Genomic DNA, 22485 nt, shown 5'->3' on the forward strand with positions numbered 1-22485 from the left:
TGTTCTCTCAAAAATTTAATACCACTCTGAAAGAAGACTATTTTCTTCAAAATAAAATATGATGTAATTTTACAGCATGTAAGTTTAAAAGAAACTTATCTTCAACTTCTGTGTTAATAAATCCATGTGAATATAAATAATCTGATTTAAATCACATTTGTCATTCCTAGTTACAGTTTATCAATTACAAGTAAATACAAGTTACTATGCTAGAGTAATTTTTTGTCCTGGTCTGAGTGTTGAGCCAACTTGTCCTTTCCTCTTCTTGGGATTCTGAAAATTATCATACCTGGAAACAGAAAAAGGTATTAGCAAATTCTTATGAAACTCCCTTGTTTGCATATGCCTTTTCAGATGTACATTAATGCAACACAGAACTATAGATGTTTAAGTATGTTTTTATGTAACTGAAAAGTGCATGTCTTCTCAGACCTGGGGGAGTCTTCATCCACAGACCTGACTGAGAGCTCTCTACAGGGCTTTTTTTTTTTTTTTTTTTTTTTTTTTTTTTTTTTGAGGGGACAGGACAGATGTGGGTGGGACAAGGAACAGAAGTGGACAGGGTGGTATAGACTCCTGGGAAGCATCTCTCATTCTCCTTTCCTGTCCCTTCCTTCTCTTTCCCCTGCTATAAGACCTTCCCTTATCCATGTATCAGCTGAGGATGACAACTCCTTAACAATCTTTATGTCAGAATAACCCCATGATGAGATCACAGAACATCCCTGTACCAGTTTCCAGCTTTTCCAAGTCTAAGGAGAAATACTCGCCTCTTCAGTATGTTTATACTTCCACAGATGATTGTGTGTTTCCCAAACATGGCAGCTACAAAGACCACTATGGAGAGACAAAATCCAGCCATTTGAAAGTATGAGGGGCTACCATTCAGTGAGAGCAGGAAGGGCCTAGCTCTGAGTCTTAAAGAATCAGTGCCTTTTCGTATTGGTATAGGTCTTAACATAATACAAGGGTTTTCTGGTCTGTGATTACAATTTCTAGGTCTTATGTTAATAAAAACAATAAAAGACAACGCACTGGTAACATATTTTCCCTTTCCCAGTATGTAATTTAATATTCCTGAAAAAAACTGCCGTCAGAAGCTATTCAACTCCACTGCCGTTCCCCACATTAAATAACTATTGTGTTTCTGATGAATAAGGGCTGTGAAAATACCAAATCTCCACTGAATTCACAATTACTAAAACGTAATACTTACAGTTCAGTAAAATTCTTCCAGTCATCTTGGCTAATGGATGGTCTTATACCCTCAAGTGCAGCCATCAGATGGGACTGGGTAATAATTAAACTGTTCTTGGCAAGCACGGACTGATTAAGGGTGCTGTCCTCCTTGAAAACAGAACCATGAACAGACAATGGAAAATTACCACAGAAACATGGTGCCATGAATACCAGTAACTCTGGAACCTCCCCATTACATGTACAGACAAATGTATTATAAATACAACCACAACCCCCCACCCCCTTAACAACACAGAAACAACTATTCTGTCATATGAATGCAACATCTGGCATATTTTCATCTTTGCTATTTTTGTTACGTTACATATTATTGCAGAAGTTATTTATTGAAATACCAACAAGTGTAGGGGAACAACAGAAAAGCTTTAAGACTAAATAATTGAAAAAACTGCCATACCCCATTCTTGCTTCTGTGATTGGCTTTGATAGCACTGATTTCTGTCCTCAGGTGCTCTGTTTGCTGCTCCTGGTTATTTTCCAGGTAGTCTTCTTGAGAAGCTGTTCTAAGCATTGAAGGTTGTGATGATGCTGTGTCTCTCTGCGTCACACTGATAAAATCATGACTTAGGGAGTTTGGTCCAGATAAACACAAAGAGCTCTAAATTGACCATAAGAAGAAATAATTACCTCATTATGGATCCAAAAGAGTAATTCTGCCATTAAGATTTAGCCTACAATTCAGTATAAGCTTGCCTCCACTGGCAAAAAGAGTATTTTCTCTTATAAAATATATCACATAACTTTTTGAACAGAAAGATGTAGGTTAATTTGCCAAGGTGTTTGGGGAAGAGTAAAAGTTTCAAAGTGACATGTTTCATGTTCGGAAAAAATCTAAATATTTTTGCAATGGCCTATCTCAAAAAGAATAAAGGTCTACTAACTCTGTTGTTTTATGTACATATGAAAATCAGTGGTTCAGAAATCTGGGCAAATTTATGTAGTTAAGCTTTGAAATTCCTCATTATTTAAATATTTATCACATCCAAATTCTCTGTCACTTGATAAAATATGCAAGTTTTAAGTTCAACAACTTTAAAGAGATCAAGGTCCTTGTAACCTTGCTGAAAAACTTTCACACTCGGAGGAAAACTGAAGTCTCTAAAGATGCATTATAGATGACAGCATTCAATTTATGTAAGATAAAGCACACAAAAGCACCTTAGTGCTCAGAAATTTGTTTTCCAATGTCAACAAGCAATTTTTTGCTTTAAGAATCAATGCCATACACTTTTGAATTAAAAAAAAAAGCGTAACAACCTTGATAACTACTTGTAGTAGTAGTTCTGCAACAGATTTTGAAAATTAACGTCCCGTGGATCACACATGAACTCTGAGGTCGTATGTTCACCATAAGGAGCTCGAAGACAGCATGTTCTGTTTTGCTTACACAGCAGCTGCCAAGGAAGACAAGCTGGCCAGCTGATCACTACGCACATGCTGGGTAGCCAGCACATTCCTGTCTGCAAGCTAGCCAGAGAATGTGCTGCCCTCTGTGCAATGTGATACTATAACAGGAATTCTGCTTCTTAAAAGCAAGGATGGAAGCCGAAGTTTACTTCTGTTATTTACACAATTCCATGGTCAGATTATTCCATTAATACACACACTATTGGAAACTGAAAAACGTTGGCTGATTCTTAAGATTCTGACTGAATCCTTGAAAACTGAATGGTCATTGTTTAGTAATAAAACTAAGTTAAAACAAAACCAAAAAACAACAAACAAAGTAAAAAACTGTTTTAGTACTGAAGTTTGAAAGGCAAAAAGCCATTGGACCAGACAGTAAGATCTAGTATGAATACAGTTTGCTTTATTATAAAGTATTAAGCAGTATATTTGGGGATTTTGACTTTGAAGTCCTGCATAGTTGCAGAGAAGTCCATATTGTATTTTGTCAGATGACATCCCTCCATCTGCTGCCACACCACGGACAAGATACAGGCTAAAGACAGTTTGAAAGACAAAGCAGACATAATTGTATTTATAAAACCGCACCACTTGCCTAGTTCAGTTTTTCTGCTTCACAAGTGATAATATTTAGAAATTTCAAAATAGGAAGCGAGTAGTTTACCAGTTCTGAAGGAGTTCCATTTCCCAGCTCTGATTCATAAGAGCTTCCAAAATAAAGACGATACATATTGGACCTTGGATCTTCAGGAAGCAAGTCAGACATGTCTAAAGAAATAAGAGATTGCTCTAGCCCTGCGTCTCCATCTATTGCTGAATCATCTGAGCCACTGCTGTGGTTTAGAAAAACCATGGAAGAGAGACTGAAGTCACTATCAGAACTAGAACCAAAATCCTGTGACAAAGAACAGAACATTAGAAGTGTTAACTCAGAGCCAATTGCAATCTGAAATACATTTAAAAATGTAATATACAGTGCGAGTGGAAGTATCAATTTACATTTGATTCTAGTATTCTGTCCTTCTCTGGGAGTGTATTTCTAAATATATTGCTAGGAAAATCCAATGCCTTTAAGCAGAACTTTCTGTCTTCACGCTAGAGAAGTACTTTGAGGAGAGAATCTTAAGGTTTTTATTTGTTTGCTTTGAACTGCCTCACTCCCTCAGTGACAGCAAGTGTTGGGAAACTTCATGCGCATTTTCTGTTGTAGAACTGTATCACTTCTGTCTCAACCATTCCCTCTAGGCAATTTAGTGTCTTGTGTAAAGTGCTGTAAGAGATTGTGGTAAATCTACTTTTACAGTGCCTAACTGCTGTACTCACCTTTAGTCACAGTCAACACATTTTAAGGATTGGTGTAGAAGTCACGGTTGTTGCTTTAGAATGGTGTCTGCAAATCTTTGTTTGTACACCCCTATCAGTAAAACATTTCTAAATACATTCCACCAAATAGATGCACATTTATTTATTTGTAATTTATATACATCTGCTATTGAAGTTCTAATATTTTCTTCCTGCACCTCAGTGGATTGTCTTGTGCACACCACTCCGGAGACAACTGCTTTAGATAATGGCCGCCTCTATCGATGCATAATCATCAGGTATCCTTAGAACTACTTACTGACGCTACAAGCGAAGGAATTATTAGGGAAGATATGCTGTAGATCCCTCCCTTCCAGTACTAAGGGCTGCATCCTCAGAGCCCCATCCCTTGGTAACAGAACCGGAGAAGTCTCCTTGCTTTTGCACCTCTGCCCCAACCCCTCCCTTTGACCACCAAGTAGCAGAAGCCATGCCTGCCCCTTTCCAGCTAGAACCAGAAGACCGGCATTAAAAATATGAGGAGAGGTGGCTGATTAGAGGTTAAAAGAGGAAAGGAACGGTCAGCCACGTAAGGGGTATAAGCCAGGGGTGCAATCCTGTACTTGGGAAGTGCAAGTATTAGCTGGTGCCTGAAAGACGAGCCAGAGCAGGCCGCTTCAGATACCCCATCTTCTCGCTGCTTTTCTCCTGACCTCAGGTCAAACTCAATCTGTTGGAGCAACTCTACAAAACCCACCAATTTCTTGCCTCCTCCATCATCTGAAATGTGTCACCTCAAAACTGAATTTGCTAGCTGGTCCTAAGAAACTGAGTGTGATACCTCCTATTGATCTGTCAGTCATTCCTCATAACAATGATGAGCAGATATAGCTACATAAATCTATTTAACATTAAACACCTACCATAAAATGGAAAAAAATTGTATTTAAGTATTTAAACTAGTTTGTTAAATTATTCCTACATTTTTCTGCAAAGATACTAAAACTTTAATTGTCTGTATACCAATATTGGAAAATTACATCTTATTAAACATAATTTTGGTTAAAAAAAAAAGGATAAAATTAGCCTTTTCAAACATATCAACATCAAAATAAAAAGGAGGAGAGACTTCTCTTATATCAGTGTTATTTACCTGTGTTAAACCTGAACCTAAATTAGTATGGATTGCCTCTAATTGGGCGTTGTACAACAAAGCTTTTAGGTCAGCCCCTGTGAACCGTTCTGTTTTTGCTGCCAAATCCTGAAAGTCCACATCGTTTGCCAAGGACAGGGAATGACTGAGAGCTTTTAAGATTTCATAGCGTGAATTCTGTAAAAAGGGAGAAAAAAGAAAAAGTCAATAAAGCAACCTATTTTCTTCCTTGTTCTGATTTCTAAATAGTGCTTTGGCCCTGTCACAAGCAACCTCCTATGCGAGGGAGGAAGGATCTTTTTTCAAGATGACATTACCCTAATAATAGTATGTATAGGACATACTGTATAGCAATTTTTAAAATATAGGCATACATTTTGTTACATTTTCTTGAAAAGTCTAAGAGAAACTGTACCAAATAAAGTATACAGAGAAATATATTTCCTTAAATATGCAGTTAATATCTGGGATTTTTATATATGCAATATATAAAAATATGACAGTGAACTCTGCTACTCACACAACCTTTTCCAAAGAGAAGTACGACTAAAGTGAAAAACTTATGTTTACCTGAATATTCCAAACCAGAAGTTTACAAGGAAAAAAAAAAGAAAAAAGGAAAAAGAGTACATCTGTGTTCTTAAGGCACAGATTCATCATCTTCATGTGTGTTTCAGAATTAAATTATACGGCATTTGCAAAATGTGCTAATCTGAAAATGAACAGCACTGGTTTTTTTCCTCATAAAATGGAGAATCAAAGGCACACATTGTACAGCCTCTAAGACTTGATCCAAAGCCTACTGAAACCAATGGGAATCATTCCTTTCCTAACTAGTGACGCATCTGACTTAAAAGAGCTTGAATATTCCAAATTAAATGTGGATAAAAAAGTGTGGGATCAACTGAATTTGGAATCAAACTACTCTGGAAAGCTTTAGGTAATTCAAGAGTTGGGTTGGGAATGGCTATAGTTCACTTCAAGCAAATGGCAAATCCACTGGATTCAAATTCAGAGAAAGACACAGAACATGATAAACACTACCCTGCATCCAAATTCTTTCTGCAACTAGCTTCCTTTTTTAATTTTATTTTTTTTCAATCTGCTATATCCACAGGATCATGATTTGGTCCTGCAGACTGTGGTAAACAGCCTTGTGTTTCCCTAGTTTTATGTGAACACATTGACACTAAAATCAGTGAATTTATACTGTTGTATTACTGGAGCTGGGCAAGCCAATCTGCTTGTACGGGTTTGAAATGCCACTAAATATAAAGAAAAGGAGAATAAACCCCATTAGTTTGATTTTTTTTCCTTGCCTCCGATCTAAAATGTTTTGTTTCCTCACCTGATCAGGAGGTGGACAGTACAGGCACTTATCCAGGCGACCTGGCCTTAACAAAGCAGGGTCAATCAAATCTGGGCGACTAGTAGCAGCTAGCACATAAACCCCTTTAGAAAGTACAGAAAAAACACAATTAACATCTGCTAAATTTTTGCATAAAAATGAGCACGTAGATGAATTATTACCTTGTAAGCCTTCCACGCCGTCTAACTGAGTCAAAAGTTGGTTGACCACTCTGTCAGTAACTCCTGTGTTGTCATGACCTCGGCGAGGAGCAATAGAATCAAACTCATCAAAGAAAACAATACAAGGCTTAGCTGCCTGAGCTCTGCAAGGCAAAAAAAAAAAAAAAAAAAAAGCAGCAATACTTAAATTCTATTTAAGTTTGGGTCACAGGTAAAACTGCTTAGAAATATTAAGGGTAATTGCTTTTTGCTTCAGAGAAGCAAAGATTCAGTTATCTTTAAAGAGAGAACATGAAATCTTTTCTGTAGAAATTAAGAGGTTCTGAAGAATTAGATTGCAATGGAATCACTGCTCATTTTTATAGCACATTTTGCACTTACTAATTTCTGAAATACTCAACTGTCATGTTAATATACATGAAAGTTCAAAAATCCAATCACTGCAGATCAGGTCTTGGCTTATGTACATCTAACAGACTGCCTACACTTCAAACTACACAAGAAGCAAAGGCTGTGTAGGGTATGTCTGTATTAGTGAACTCTGAGAATCAGTAAGGGCAGATTTGTAGTAACAACTGGCACAGAGGACCTTGATACCAAGTCTAGTATGAACCCGTATACTGAGTGTTCATTACTAGTTGACGCATTACTCAACGGTGTCCTGGAATCAGCTGGGAATGGAATTCTGCATGTGTTTTCCAAGACAGTTCTGTGATGTGGACCAATGCATGGTAAATGGAAAGAACTGGGAGTTCAGCTTCAAAAGTGCACTCCAATCTCAGCCAAAATGTTCAGTTCTTAAATAATGATGGTCAAGTTGAACTTGTCAAGATCTGAACATCTGATTCAGCACAACTAATCATATTTCAGATGCTTTTGTGATCTGATGCCATGTCTCTCCTAAGACAACCAAATTATTTCTTGGAGCTTCAACCAATAAAATTCATCGATAACATCACCAATCTTTACAAAACCAACCTGTAAAAGATATCTCTAACTGCTTGCTCACTTGCTCCAATGTATTTGCTGAGCAGCTCTGGTCCCTAAAAAAAAATAAAATAAAAATTTCATGATTTGTTTCTTAGTTTTAATGTGTGATTCAACATCAGCCTACATTTTATATACTACAGTGAATTTTCTTGCAGCCAAGAATGGCATCTCTGAACAGAAGAGCTGAGTGGTCTAGATAAACCAAAAGAATCTCTGAAGCACTCCAACTTATTTTAAAGCAATAATTTCTATTTTTCTACTATGACAGAACATATGTTACAGTATCACAAGGCAATGGCTTACACTGTATTTTGAAAATATGTTTAAAATGCATTGCTTAACTTCATTGTCCAATGGAACCAAAATCCAGGATCTTTTTATAAAAAATGGGAAACTAAGAACATCTAATTAAATTTTATAATTCTACCTTATGAATAATTATAGATATATAAAAAAAAATTCCCAGTAATAAAACTGTGATGTTCCAGAAGTCAGATGGTAGGATATCCAAAGATATACCAAATTTTAAATGTCAGTTTCTTACTTTGGAATTTTGCCATCACAAATACTCAGAGGTATTATGTTAAGCTGTTTCATTCAGTTAATCAACTGAATCAATCAAACTTCATAATCTTGCTACCTTGATGCTGATGAAATTCATTCCACTTTCTCGAGCAATTACTCCTGCTAACAGTGTTTTTCCTGTTCCAGGTGCTCCATACAGCAAGACTCCTGATCTCTGTCGTATGGGCAGGTTTGCAAATAATTCTGGATACTGGAAAAGAGTTTCAACAAGACATATTCTAAAATATGTAATTATTCTGCAGTGCACTGTAATATCACTGACTAGTGTTAATTTCTGTCTACGCCTCCAGTTTTTTTAATCCACATTATTATCACAACAGCTCATCTGGGCTTGTGTACTTGAGACTGAAGCCTAGGAACCCACTTCATATGTACTTAAAATACAAGTAAGTGGCATTTTCTACTAAGAGGAAACAGGACAAAACAGGAATTCACTAGAGCTTTATAAAGCCCATATTGGCACTTCTGAATTCTTATTTTAATCACTGACTGATATGATCAAATTATATAAGTATACAGTGAAAGATTCTGTCCATTATACAGAAAACTGTTCGGTCATTTCTCTGAAGACTGAAATGGATGGCTCATCTCAATGCTTGATGAAGTCTTAAGGAAGGCAGAAAGCTCAAAGCAAAATAAAGGGGAATCATGGACTGGCATTAATCCAAAAGAGAATACTCTAGCAAAAGTACTGCAGAAGACAGCTGAAAATGTTATCATCACAGAGCCTAATCACAAACACTGCAACAGAGCACGGAGCAAAGATGATGTCAGCAGTACTGCAACACTTGATCTGCAGGAAAGCACAAGCCATTGCCGTTTGTATTTGGAACAGGGCAAGGGAAGGAGAAAGAGTCTTTCAGTAGCTGAAGACAGCTGAAGACTGGGAAGTTACAAAAGTAGCTTAAAGTCACACCTGTTGTCTTTCTGTCAAATACTGTATCAAACCTTAAAAATCATTCTTCTCCTGCTAACATTATGTACAAAATTCAAGTAACTAATTAAAAAAAAAAAAACAGCTTGTCTACCTTTGCAGGTAACATGATGGTATCCATAAGTATTTGCTTCACATCTTTTAAGCCACCAATCTTGTCCCAGCCAATGTCTTTAGGTTTATGAAGGTTGACATTTCTCAGAGCTAATGGAGTAAAATCTTTTAGAGCTTTCTGAAAATCCACAGTTGACAGAATCAATTCTACTTAAAAAAAAAAAAAAGAAAAAAAACTGAACAAAAAAAAAAGAACACACATCCTACCAGTAACAAATTCCTCACAATATGTAACAGTTACATACATTCTAAACATAAACCATAAAAAAAATGCCTTTTTATTTCTGTATTACTCCACAGGTTCTGGATGACAGAAGCAAGGCTATGAAGTAAGAGATTTTGTTGTCAACGTACCACCATTTTGAAATGCATTCTGGTTGGAAATACTGGCATGAATGGCACGATCAACCAGCATAGTAAAATCTCTAGCAACAAAACCTTCCGTTTCCTTTGCAACACACTGGAGGTCAAGATCAGAGAACTTCTTTACATCAGAATTCAGTTTCATTTTTATTATGGAATACAGCATTTCACATCTTTGCTTCTGAAAAATAGAATTATGCAGCAAGCGTGTATTACTAGTCTCATATGAATTTCAGAAATTCAGAAAGTAAAAACATACGAGTTACTAAAATTTCCTTAAATATTTACATGTCACCAAACCTTCCAATAACAAAATCTGAGCAGGCACGAAGATAAACAGAAGTTAGTTCTTCAGGTGAATTTCAATAAATTCACCAGTTTTATACCCTTAAATGTTTACCTCACCATAGCTATCTTACAGCCAAAAATAATAATGTAACAACCCTCCACGCCCCAGATTTTATAGTTTTACAACCAGTTTTTCTGTTTCACAGAAAAAGGAACATCCTTCGTTTTGCCAATTTGAGCAGAATATATTTGAGATTAAATATATTGCATTATATTAAAATACATCAGATAATTTTCTGTCTTTTGAGATCCTGACTTTTCCAGTGATGTCTCATCCTTATTAATTTTTTTTATTAAATCATTTTTGTATTAAAAATAATAAAAGTAGACTTGCAGGAAGTGGGAGAAAGCTACACTATATCTAATGCAGAATCCTCTCCTCAGTTCCTTTTAATTGCTATCCTGGACAGCAGACCAGCAGGCAGGAACAACTGTGAAATACAAATGAGTTGCCATGTCTGTGTCATGTCTTTAGGGCATGCACAGGTAGAAAGTGTCAAGTCTTCTGCAAAGAAGTCATACTGGTTTTCCTTTTCGGTTTTCAAAATGAACCATAATCAAAAGTAGAGCGATATAATTAATATAGAAAACCAACCCAAACCCTTCCCATAAAATTAACATTTAGTTTTAGGAACGTTTTAAAAAAATACATGTTATAGGGACATACTTATTCCTCTGAGCAGTGAAAAAACACACTCATGTTTAATCTCATTTATCTAACTGTAGTGACTTACATTTACTTTTTCAAAGCTGCTCCTCTAGAATACCCTTACAAGTAATAAGTGGGGGCAACTGGGAGTTTTCACTAGACTACTTTTATTCTTTAAAACCATTATAATGTCATATGTAATTTCTGAGGTATTTAAGTATCAGGAAATAACTTCTAAGACTTCCAGATATTTTTCTTATCTTTGGGTGTAACCTACTGTTTCTGCAGCTGTTCCTGTACTGTATTTGAGGTTGCAGGGAAGGCGAACAACACTAACCATTTTACCCAAATTTACCTGATCTGGAGATCGGATACATTTGAAGCATTGAAATATGTGAGTTCCTTGAGCTGAAACCAGGGAAGGATGTAAGGAGTGTTCAGACTGACTTGTGGCAATTAATGCAATCAAACTCCCCATGGAAATAACTTCTTTTATCAGATCTTTCAAAACTAAACACAGAAGACATTGCTCCATGAATTGCAAAATAACAAAAGATTCTGCATTTCATAATAGACATTTCTACTGTACTGGAGAGCAGCATTAGGGCACACAAAATGTAACATTATTTATTTGTTTTACTCCCATGTTTACAGGCTTTTTTTTAATCATAAAAAAAAAAAAGAGAGATTTATAGTTATTTTCTCTAGGACAGTACATTCCATTAATAAAATACCATCACAAGTGCTCTTTAAAAGCTAGATTTGTAACATCACTGATGATGTCTACCACAGGATATTAAACAAGGATTTATTTAATTTTTTTTGTGCGTTATGATCACTCTTCTAGAAATATTATTCCCTCCATGCAAACAAAAAAAGGGAAAGTTGTAAGATTGAAAATAGTTGCAAAGACTAGAAAATAAGCCGTCTAGGAAAAAATAATATATGGAAGTCAAAGAAATTATGGATACAAGGTGGATCTTCAAGGAATATTCTTTAAAACTCAAAGCTTCTGTTGTATGTATTATACCTGTAAATAAAGTAATAAGAAACACAAACACTTCTGCAAGTAACTTAAATGCAGATTTTTAAAAGAGAAATTATAGTAAGATTTGCTGAACTTCAAAAATAATTTAATTTAAAAATATGCTAACTCCCTCAAACGGAGCTAAGAAAGGGAAGGTTGTGGTTTTTTGCTGTGGCTTTAATTTTACATGAACAGAGTTTAATACAGCTAATAAAATAAAGATATTGATCACTTAAATTTTATTTTGCAACTTATCACTGCCTAGATTTTAGGGACTAAAAAGGAACTGTATATGGGATATCAAGCTACAACAATTACCTTATTTTTGAAATCTGTGGATTGTTACATTGTAAAATAAAACAGAACTTCTACAAAGTATACCAAGTAGGATGACAAAAACGTTAGTACACAGCTAAAAGAAGTTGGTTCTAAATATCAATAAGTACCAAATATATGTACCTCTGTAATTACAAATAATAATAATTGAAACCAGGATCAATATTAATGATATGTCAATTATAATACTGATCTTATCAGTAATTATCAGTTAAAGATTCACCTGTAATTTGTAAGCAATTGGAACATATCTGAGTGCACAAACAATATAAAAGGGAACCGAAAAGCCTTACAGCTGGCAGTGGTACTGACAACAGGCATTACCATCAGCAGCTGTGGTGTAAGTACCATTGGCAATGACTACTCCAAGCTCCAGAGTGAACTGTTCTGATTCTGCTAGTGGTCCACAAACGGTCTACATACCATGGTTTGTGAATCCCTGCCATGGAATACCACATGGTCCACAGGCAATAATGACAAACAGAATTGTCCAGGTAGGACAGTATGATTCAGGTGCAAGAAATTCTAAGTTGCATTATATTTTTATCCACAGGTACCACAATATTACCATAAGCAAGTCTATTGCTTTGAATGGTTTCAGGGCTGTTCTCATGCTCTGGTGTAGAAGGTACTCCAACAATGTGATCAAGATCATCCATCAAAAGAATAGATGGTTGCCTCCATGCTGCCTCTAAAAAAGCTTCTTCCACATTTTTCCTTACGTTTACTAATCTTTTTCCTAAAACAGAAAATACAATTTTAATGACAAAACATATGAGGGAAAAAAATCATCAGACTGACCACATCGTGCTCACATAATACTACAATGTTTTGATTTGTGTAGCTTAACTTTACTCCTGTAAAATCCAAGTACCAAGATTAAAGCAAAGTCAGCAGTTCAGTAAAGAGACCATATCTTCCATGTAAAAAAAGTACTAGAAGGATCCACCTGTACTAAAATTATATTAATCATCTTTCACCAACCACTATAGAAGTCTACAGGTCTAATTCCTAGACAGTTAGAGCAATAGCAGCAGCATTCTAAATTAGCTACTAAGGAGTCCTGCAATTAGAAGAATTTTTCAGAGTGCAGGACCTAGCTCTTTATCAATCTTTCCCTTTTTCTCTGGAGCAAGGAGCTTGGCAGGAACTTAAGAAAAAAAAGGAGTATAGCCATGCAATACAAGGACTCTGTATGAAAACAGTTGAGTATTCTCTGCCTCTATAACATCAAGATTATTTAGGAAAGCCAGCAAGTGAAAGACTAAAAAAAAGCCTTTTTTGTCCTCTTCCATCTTTGGTGCAAACTACTTATTTCGAACTCACAAAACCTAAGGATTCATCCATCTCATCATCATCATCTATAATGATGAGTGTTAGATGACTATTGCCAACATATACTAGGTTAGTAAATATGTCATCATAAATCAGGTTTCAGCTGGTTGGTTGATCTTTCTTTGGTGCCTGTGTCATCATTTCACTGAGTAATACAGGTAATCTTTAATACTTATGATTTGTTAATGTAACGTTTGTTCCAGCTAGCACAGCCAAAAAAAAACATAGTTCAACTTGCAACTTCTTCCTGTTTTGCAATAATTAGAAATAAGCATGGCAAGCATGGTTTGAATTTGGTGGTGGTACATGGGACAGAAACTGATAAAAGTGTGAAATAAGCTTACAGCAGCTGTATTTTCATCAGGCTGAGAAAGATGCTTATTGCAGGGCATCAAATATCCTTGCAAAAGCAGTAATAACACTAGAGAAATTATGCAGACTAAATATAGCAACTTCATAATTGTGCTTCTTCATCATACAGCAAACATTTGAGATATATAAAAAAATATTATCGTACCTCTTAAAGCTTTACAATCGATTACTTCTACATGAGCGTCCAGTCTATCAAATGCTTCTTTGCAGATGGCCTTTGCTAATGTTGACTTTCCACTTCCCTACAAAAATAAATGTGAGCTAATGTAAATCGACAGAACTAGCTCCTTCTGTTTTTGTCACAGAATGTACCGGTTAACAAGCTGAGAAAGCTGTACACACACTGGTTTTATTTTCACCAGGTATATATGAATGCTGTCTTTATATCACTTGGTAGAGACCAAAGCCATAGAGCAAAACAAGTATAAACAAATTCAAGAGTGGATACATCCACTGCAGAGAGTGCTCTGATTCCACTGAGTTCAGTGTTAAGACATCTGTTAGTTTCGGTGGAATATGACCTTAAATGGATCACATAAGAGGCAACAGGAAAAGAAGCATATCAACTCCACTGCCATTTTATGTTAGAACACAGGAGAAAATACTATACTCTTATTTTCATTCAAATATTTCAGAGACATGATGTGTTTATTATACTTTGAACACAAAGTAGATTAATTCCCTAGCTGCATTGGTAGCAATCTTTAAAACTTACATTATATATATATTTATACATACATGAAATATGAATATATATTTATAAAGTGTGCATATAATGTATGTATATAATATAATGTTTTATTGAATTAATTCTGTTCAATTAACTGCTCTTTCTTCAGCTTGTTTGTTAATTCTTTGGAATTCACGAAGTATCAAAGAAAACTAAGAAAAACAGTTTTGTAAATAGGGAAAACAACCTGGGGGGGTTTGCAAGTAGAGAGTAGTGAGGTGTGTACCTTTCCTCCTGTGAGAAGCACCCCTCCACTTCGCAGTCCCACAGCAACAGCAGCCAGCTTTTGAGATAAAGGACGCCCCAGAAGACTGTGGCTTATGTGTTCAAATGAGGATGTTCCTAATTTGTCCAGTCCCCTGCAGAGCAAATAAAACATTAAATGGCCTAGGGTAGCATCAATACACGTGATGTAAATAGCAATGGCCTGCCGTATGGTGAAGTTTCAATGCTGACACATTGTGACATACTTCACCTTTTCAAGAAAAAGCTAAAGACAATTCAGTATGAAGAGACAGCAGCTTTATTCTGCAGTGGTGACACAGGGGACACGGACAGATATTGCAGAAGACTCCCACAATGGCAAGGTTACCTAGTCGTTGTACACCATCCTAGCACGAGGTAGGTCTCAGAAGGTAAGAGCTCACCATCTTTTGGGACTTCACCTGTTTGAGTGGCTGAGTAACAACCTACTAAGGAATGTTAACAAACCAGTAAAAAAAACCCCAGGAGCATGCCTGGGTTGGAAAACTCAGGCTTTTCAGAAATAAAGCAACACATAATTGCTTTGAAGACATCCTTATCCTGCACCTGTCCTAAATCTTTGTAACTTTCAACACAACAATGCTCCTTTCAGATCCACAAACAGCAAGGCTATCAGTTTTGTATTTCAACTTTCTACAAAAAGTGTTGTTCCATGAAAAATGGAATGAACAAATGAATCCTGGTTTCTAACATCCCTACCCTATGACATCCCACCCCTACCACAATACCCCCACATCAATTCCCATTCCCTCCTCAATAATAATATGCTCAGTTGCTTTTCAAAATACCTCAGTAATATCCTCAGTTGCCTTTCACAAAGCTGATAGCATACTACCACAACACTCCAACTCTCTCACGTCCCCTCTGTCCCATCCCTACTCGAAGTTTGCTACGTGGTACCACTGTCTTCCCTTATATCAATGAGCACAGCTTTGCATTATTACTTATTTGCTGGGAGACAGCATGTCCTATGGCTAGTTCCAGACTACACCTCTGCCACGGGCCACCTAGCAGGTTAACTGAGTAGCTGTTGAGTTTGAAGGGCACATTTTACCCGCGGCGTATCTCAGTACAATATGTTGTACTTGGCATCATTAGTATTTCTTCTGAAACTTAGGCAGTTCTGAGACCTCCCATCCTACTGTCAGACATGGTGAACTTTTCAGAATGTGAACAGCTTCAGTCACATTAAGTTTTCTATTCACTGCAGTAAGACTATTCAGAGGACAAAATTAACCATTTACGTTTACTAGGATAAGGTCTGAACCTGGCACAAGGCAAAAGGTGCAGAGATTTTTTTTTTAGACCTGGCTTACTTTTCAAAAAAGCTGCATTTCCACCAATTTATTTATTTATTTATAATTCTCATTCCCATTCCCTCCCATGTTTTCTACTATGAAAATGTCTCACCCTAAATCGTTTAGTTTGTGGTAAGGAAGGTTCCTGTCTGTATCACATATAGGTGGCTGGCTGTCACCATCAGCTTTTCTAGTTAGAGGATGTAAAAGAACCTACAACAAAGGGAAGAGTTAGTACTTTACATTAAATATAACTACAGGAGAAGGGTATCAAAGTGACTAGCCATTTTAGGAATTGTGTAAAGAAAATGTTGCATGTATGCTCTGCTGAAGCTTACTGTGCTTGAAAGAAAGATGCATTGGTGAAATGACATAGATACAACTATTTCAAAACACAACCCAGTGTTTACAGTGATGTAACAACCTATGACTAGATGTTAGGCCAAGTGCTGTTTTCTACCACACTATGCAGCCCATCATCTCTTTCCCTACCTGTAACTACTTGTTCCTTCTCCTCTGCCCTCCCTGTTGTGCTGGCACAAGCACTTGTGAGGCAGGATAGTGAACTATACCAGGAGTCTGGCCTGGATGAAAAATAACCTGACAAAACACCTTGGTTTTTTTACCTGCATGGATTTTTCAGTCTAGTTCACTCTTGGCAGACAAACAGGGCTAACAGAGAGGTTCACAGATGAGAACAGGCTGGTAGGAGATGCTGGCACTGCTATTAAGAAACACATTTTGCCCCTTCATCTTAGCACCAGTCACTAGCACAATTTGTAGAAGCCTTCTTGTACTTCTCTACCACCAGTAGAAATAAAGCTAGTTTTACTTTTTTTTTGGAACAGGAATCCTGAATTTTGCAGAAAAAACTATATTCTAAACAGCCAGAAGAGGACACCTTAATTCTCCACTAAAATGTAACTATCAGTTTAAAAATGAAAACGTTATCTCACTCCTATAACCATAAGCCTGGGCTCATGGCCACTGGTTCAACCAGAATTATTAATGGAAACAGTAATCCTAATGTTAAATAGAAATATTTATTCTTCTGAGAAAGGAAAGACTGAAGGAACAGAAGGCACATGAATTATATGAAAGAGAAGGTAGTGTGAGCTTGGTAGGTTTGAATCTTTGTCAGAACTAGGTACTGTTCCTGCCAGATACACTGTGAAGTGATTTTACAGTGCTTTAGGCATTAAGGGAAAGATCAACAAAGTATAAGGACAGTATGTTCAGACTTGGACAGTACTAACATTCCTCTGCTCTAACTGATTTTTCTGAGAGTTTGATACAGACTATGAAATTCAGTGACAAGTGTGGCACGCCTGGAATCTTAGCAATACCTCAGGCTATAAAATAACATCTAAAGAATGCAAACATAATTTAATGAACAGTCTGACATTATTTACTTAAAAATGGAAACTAAATACATTATATATAAAAAGTAATACATTTTTAACAAAATATAACAACTTAAATTACTTGATACCTGATACTATGTGATATTTACTTGTATATTAGTCTTTTGCAGCAAACTGGGACTCAGTATAAAAACATTCTCAGACTTATTTTCTTCAACGTGCACAGGATGCACTACACTAAGGACAAACTCCTCCGTTCCTGTAACAAACCCAAGGAACAACTATTAAATTATATCCAAATAAATTCAGTTTTTATTCCTTACAAGATGGAACAGATTAGTGTCTTCTGAATTACTAAGATATAATAAAAAAGAAAGAGTAATAAATATTGATCATTATTAAAGCATAATTCATGCTTACAGTTTCAGTTTAAAGAGGTATCTGTTATGTTAAATGGTGTATACACATATTAAGTGGCATATTGCCTAAGTAAATTCCATAATGGACAGCTAAGACAGCTACACCACAGGACACTATTATCCTTCCTTACCTTCTTTAACAGACAGATCTATACAGCATGTGCTTGTCATTATCCACGGGTGATCATCAGTAGTGGAATCCTGCAGCCAAGAACTGAAAGCAGATTTAATATCATCTTCATGTATATCTTTAAGCTAAATAGGAAAAAAAAGAAAGAGGGAAATAAAACAGAACAAGGTGTTAGTAAGTAAAACTGTTTTCTTCCTCTGCACGAGGCATTTGTTTCTTTTATGGTAGCAGAGAGATGGAAGAAGATACAAGAATTTTATTTATTTAGAAAATGGCATTTTTCCAGCAAACACCATTTCTGTCAACTGCTCCATGGAAAGCATCTGCCTAGCCCTTGCTATGGCAACAGCTGAATCTTTCGCCACCTCTGAAGATTTTATCTTTGAAACACTGACCTGAGGGCAAGGAAAAGCCTTTATTCTTGTTTTACTTATCTGTATTGCCAGATCCAAGCGAACTACTCAGCTCCTGGGTTTGAATGACCACCCAGGGTATACACCAATATTGACCTATGACTTATTCTGGGTTCTCAGAATACCCCTCTCTTCCCTGTATAACACACTTCATATACAAAGAACCCTGCGCTTATCCGGGCACCACCAACAAACTTCAAGAGGCGGGCAAAGAGAGCAAACAGCTTACCCCTGATCACCCAGATACATGGAATAGGAAAAGAAATCAAGTCTAGATTGCGTATCTCTTGGCTGAGTTCCTAATCAGAGAAGCCTAATTCCTACCTAAAAAATGGGGAATCAACCAAGATCATGGAAGCAGTGTTCAGAAAAGGAATGGAAAGATACTGCTGTATTTCTTTCTGTGTTTGCCTGTTTTTTCCAAGAACTAAAAAATGTCAACTGAATCAGAAAGGAAAGAAAGGGAAGAATCTGTATTTAAAACATAAACCCACACAACTACTTTTAACAATTTTAGCAGATTACTGCCAGAATACTTCTGTTAATTCCAATATAAAAACCCAATGCTGTTCAACTATTCCTTTGTGGGTAAGAAACAAAATTAGAATACTGGGGATAAAGAACAAACTTGCATAAGCCCTGCTATGATGGGAAGCACTGTATTTAAGCTTTTGAAGGGCAGCTAAAATGACAAATCAGGCCAGTGTCACACAGAAACAAGAATATGGTACATGATGAAGAAATACGTCATTCCACAGCTACACCTGGCAGGCTGTAAGAACTGGTACTAAGTATGTTCTTACTGTCACAGATGCTCACTCTGAAGACTGGGTATGCCTCACAGGAAAACAGAGGGATTAAATGAGACAACTCTAGAAAATTAAATCTTCAGTACAAGGAAAAGAAAAATTGAAAGGAAGCATTAAAAGGAAGTAAAAACCTAAACAGCATATACAAAATTGTAATAATTTTACAGCAGTTTCTTTCTTAGAAATCTACTGGGCACTGCAATGTTTGAAGAGTATAAGCATGTCTTCCCCCAGAAGAATGAAAATGGGTATTTTTTCCTCTTTAACTCTGTAATTCTTTTTTCTTTTTTTGTGTTTTATTTTTATAGGCTTAAATGTATACACTGAACATTTGCTAGGTTTGAATCAGTATTAATGTACTGCAGGGGAGGGTCTGATGCAAAATTATTATCGATTATTGTTGCTGGTTTTACAGCAACTGTTTTATGTTTGAGACCTAATTAGACAGAAAAATGTATCTTTTCCCTACCAATGCTACTTCTCCTTCATGTCAACATCCTCTCTAATAAGACAGACATCAGAAATTTTCACAATTTGAGAATAACATTAAGTCCCTAGGATTTAAAAGGGACTATACAGCATTTGTCTAACAGCTTCAGGAAACCAGAAGTCAGAATCCAGAAGTTCTATTTCGTCCACCCTCTGTGATCTCTACCAATTCCTTCAGATAGAAAATTGTTACAGATAGCATGCCAAACTATTTGAAATATTTCCAAGTGCAAACTAAAATTTAATGGCTTGATGTTTACAGTATCATTCAACAAAATACAAAAAAGCATTACTAGATAAGCTTTAAGTAGATTACAGCATCTTCTTAATTTAAACTTACACAGCAGAAAGATAAAGCAATTATTCAAAAAAGACACACCTTTGGAATTACGTCAAACATGACAGACATCTTCTAAATGAAGAAAAAAAAAAACATAAAAAAAATCCCAACTTGACCAGAGCAACATTATCAGTTTTCCAATATAGGAACATGTACATGACCGAGAATATAAACTCACTAAGTTCTGTTTAGGTTGTAGTGTCAGAGATACAGGAATTTTAGGAATAGACTCAATTGACTTAATTCGGACTGTTGAATGTGTTTCGATATGTAGTTTTTTCCTCAGACCATCTGGAATCTGAAATATTTAAAATAAAAGCAAAGAAAAAAGGAAATATTAGAAAGTAAAACAGTTATAATATTGCATCTATAATACAACATCAGTTTCTTCATCACTAACAGAACTTCTAGATTTGACCATTGATCTGTCTGTTGGTTGTAATCTGTATAGAATAGAAGGAAACCATAAAACTGATGGTAGTGTCCAAATCTTGTTCTCTCATGCACACTTCTAATTGCCTTCTATCCTAATTGTGAAAGTGCTCACTATAGCTGATGGTCTACTAACTTCTTTAATAAAAACCCAAAAGGTTGAAAAAGAAGAATTAGGCGGAGTTCTTAGAACATTGTAAGAATGCTTTTAGTATAGAAGAAACCCAACAACTCTACCTTCATTTGCTGATTAAAATTAATTTTACATGGGCAGGTAAACATAAATAGGCCATTACACAGATCAGAACTAAGCACATCTGCAGCACAGAGAGAGAAAACCCAGCCTCCTTAAATTGCACTAGTCAGTTTGCCCTTTTAAAAAGCAAACTACTTTTCAAATATTCTGTGATATTTTAAACATATATCGAAATTGAAAACATCTCATAAATGTTTGATAAGTCTAAAAGACTTTATGATTGCTGGCATTTGGAAAACTGTTAAGTGTCTCAAAAGATTTAGTGGTAAAGACTACTACAGGCTCTTGCTCCCATTCTCAAAAAAACGTAAGTGAACGGTGAAAAGTGTATTATGTCAAAATAATCAAACAGTGATTTGGAGTGCATTTTATCTATTTTTGTTGGTCCCACATGTGCTTCCAGGAAAGACAGAACATAACCAGGCTGTAGTTCTATCAGGACAAGCTGAAATGTCAGCACCTATACACCAAGACTTATGCCACCTTGCAAAACAGCATACAAAAAATAGTTTAACTTACATAAAACCTAGTTATATTAATTTTAAGGGGTATTTTAAAAGAGTATATAAAAGCACTCACAAACATTGTGTGGCGGTAGGATATGTGATCCCATTAACTTTACTGTTTGATGACACCTAAAGTCCAAAGCACATTTCAAAGTGCTAACTGACAAAAAGAATCTTGCTATGCAGTACTGAGTGTAGGTAAGTAGATACTTTCACATTTTCCTGAATACAATGACTACCAGCAGATTTTGAAGAAACCATGCATTCCCTCCAGAAACACTGAGGCATTTTCCCCATTCGGTGAAAAAAATGCTAAGGATGAAGAATCCCAGAATACACTGTACATCTTGGAGGATGACAGTAAGTAATGTAGTCCAGAATGAGACAGCTTACCAAAGCACAGCTCTAGTAAATATTATTTGATTCTAGTATACTCGAGAGCTTAACACAAAGTTTATATCCCAAAACTGCATGTTAACCAGCCAGTTCCACAATTATCCAACAGAAAATATTACTGCATAAAAAGCCCAAAAGATAAGTGTGCTCAAACTGACCCAAACTCTTCCAACATGTAAGGCTTCCCCACTGTGGCGATACTCTATGACACTCTTTAGGTCTTCAAATCCATTCCAAACAATTTGAACAACAAAACCCTCACTGGATGCTTGACTGCTATTAGAACCAGAATGATTTTTGTCTTGTGTACTAGCCAACTGCTTTTGCTTTTCAGATGGCAGATTTTGCTTTGCTTCTTGTTGACGCTGTCTCGGGGAAAGCAGCTGATTAATTCTGCCATATGATACTACAGGATTTGGATCCAAATCAGTAAATTCTAAGTTCCATGGAAAAACATGAACAGCATTCCATTTCAGAAACGCATGAGTGGTAGATGCATTCTGCACGCTGGGAGGCTGGGACTGACATACTCTAAAAACGGAATCCATGTGAATTAAGTTCAGCAGCTTGTCTTTGAAGGTGCTCACTTCATCTTTATCACACAAAGTCTTTTGTTTCTGCTCAGATGTATGAGAAAAAATGCTCCCTATGAAATTCCATATATTTGGGAGAACATTTGAGCCAAATGTCATGTTTGCATCAGCCTTACTCTGTTCAAGGACTCCTGGCTTTAAGTAAGGTTCTTTGGCAAAAGGATCCTTTACTGTTTCTTCTTGCTCCATGTTGTTTTTCACAAAACTTTTGAGCAAGATGTCACTTTCTGTGGAAGCTGTGCTGGTGGTATTTTCCTCAAGTTCGCGTGTTTTGGGACGTATTAGAAGCTCCGTGCATGGTTCTAATCTCCCATAGGGGGCTGCTGGCTTAAGCGTACCTG

At 36.3% G+C, this 22485-nt stretch overlaps 1 protein-coding gene across 4 annotated transcripts in view; it reads right to left on the reverse strand.

Moving 5' to 3' along the window:
* PEX1 (peroxisomal biogenesis factor 1) overlaps positions 1-22485 on the reverse strand; it is a 27528-nt gene continuing 5043 nt past the window's right edge. For 2 of the 4 annotated variants that reach the window (XM_080383602.1, XM_080383604.1), the window contains exons 5-24: positions 21710-22482; positions 20140-20259; positions 17912-18035; positions 17511-17620; positions 16110-16210; positions 14662-14794; positions 13851-13947; positions 12567-12737; positions 10991-11145; positions 9630-9819; positions 9256-9425; positions 8283-8417; positions 7631-7695; positions 6653-6795; positions 6471-6574; positions 5123-5299; positions 3332-3562; positions 1658-1858; positions 1217-1347; positions 1-289 (exon numbers count right to left, since the gene is read on the reverse strand). In XM_080383602.1, the coding sequence (XP_080239728.1) occupies positions 205-289; positions 1217-1347; positions 1658-1858; positions 3332-3562; positions 5123-5299; positions 6471-6574; positions 6653-6795; positions 7631-7695; positions 8283-8417; positions 9256-9425; positions 9630-9819; positions 10991-11145; positions 12567-12737; positions 13851-13947; positions 14662-14794; positions 16110-16210; positions 17511-17620; positions 17912-18035; positions 20140-20259; positions 21710-22482 (3416 nt within the window). In that variant the 3' untranslated portion in view covers positions 1-204. Of the gene's footprint in view, positions 290-1216; positions 1348-1657; positions 1859-3331; positions 3563-5122; positions 5300-6470; positions 6575-6652; positions 6796-7630; positions 7696-8282; positions 8418-9255; positions 9426-9629; positions 9820-10990; positions 11146-12566; positions 12738-13850; positions 13948-14661; positions 14795-16109; positions 16211-17510; positions 17621-17911; positions 18036-20139; positions 20260-21709; positions 22483-22485 lie in introns of those variants that run through there. The other 2 variants (XM_080383603.1, XM_080383605.1) reach the window with 2 other exon arrangements.

Source organism: Falco punctatus, assembly GCF_963210335.1.
Source record: "Falco punctatus genome assembly, chromosome: 4".
Taxonomy (NCBI): domain Eukaryota; kingdom Metazoa; phylum Chordata; class Aves; order Falconiformes; family Falconidae; genus Falco; species Falco punctatus.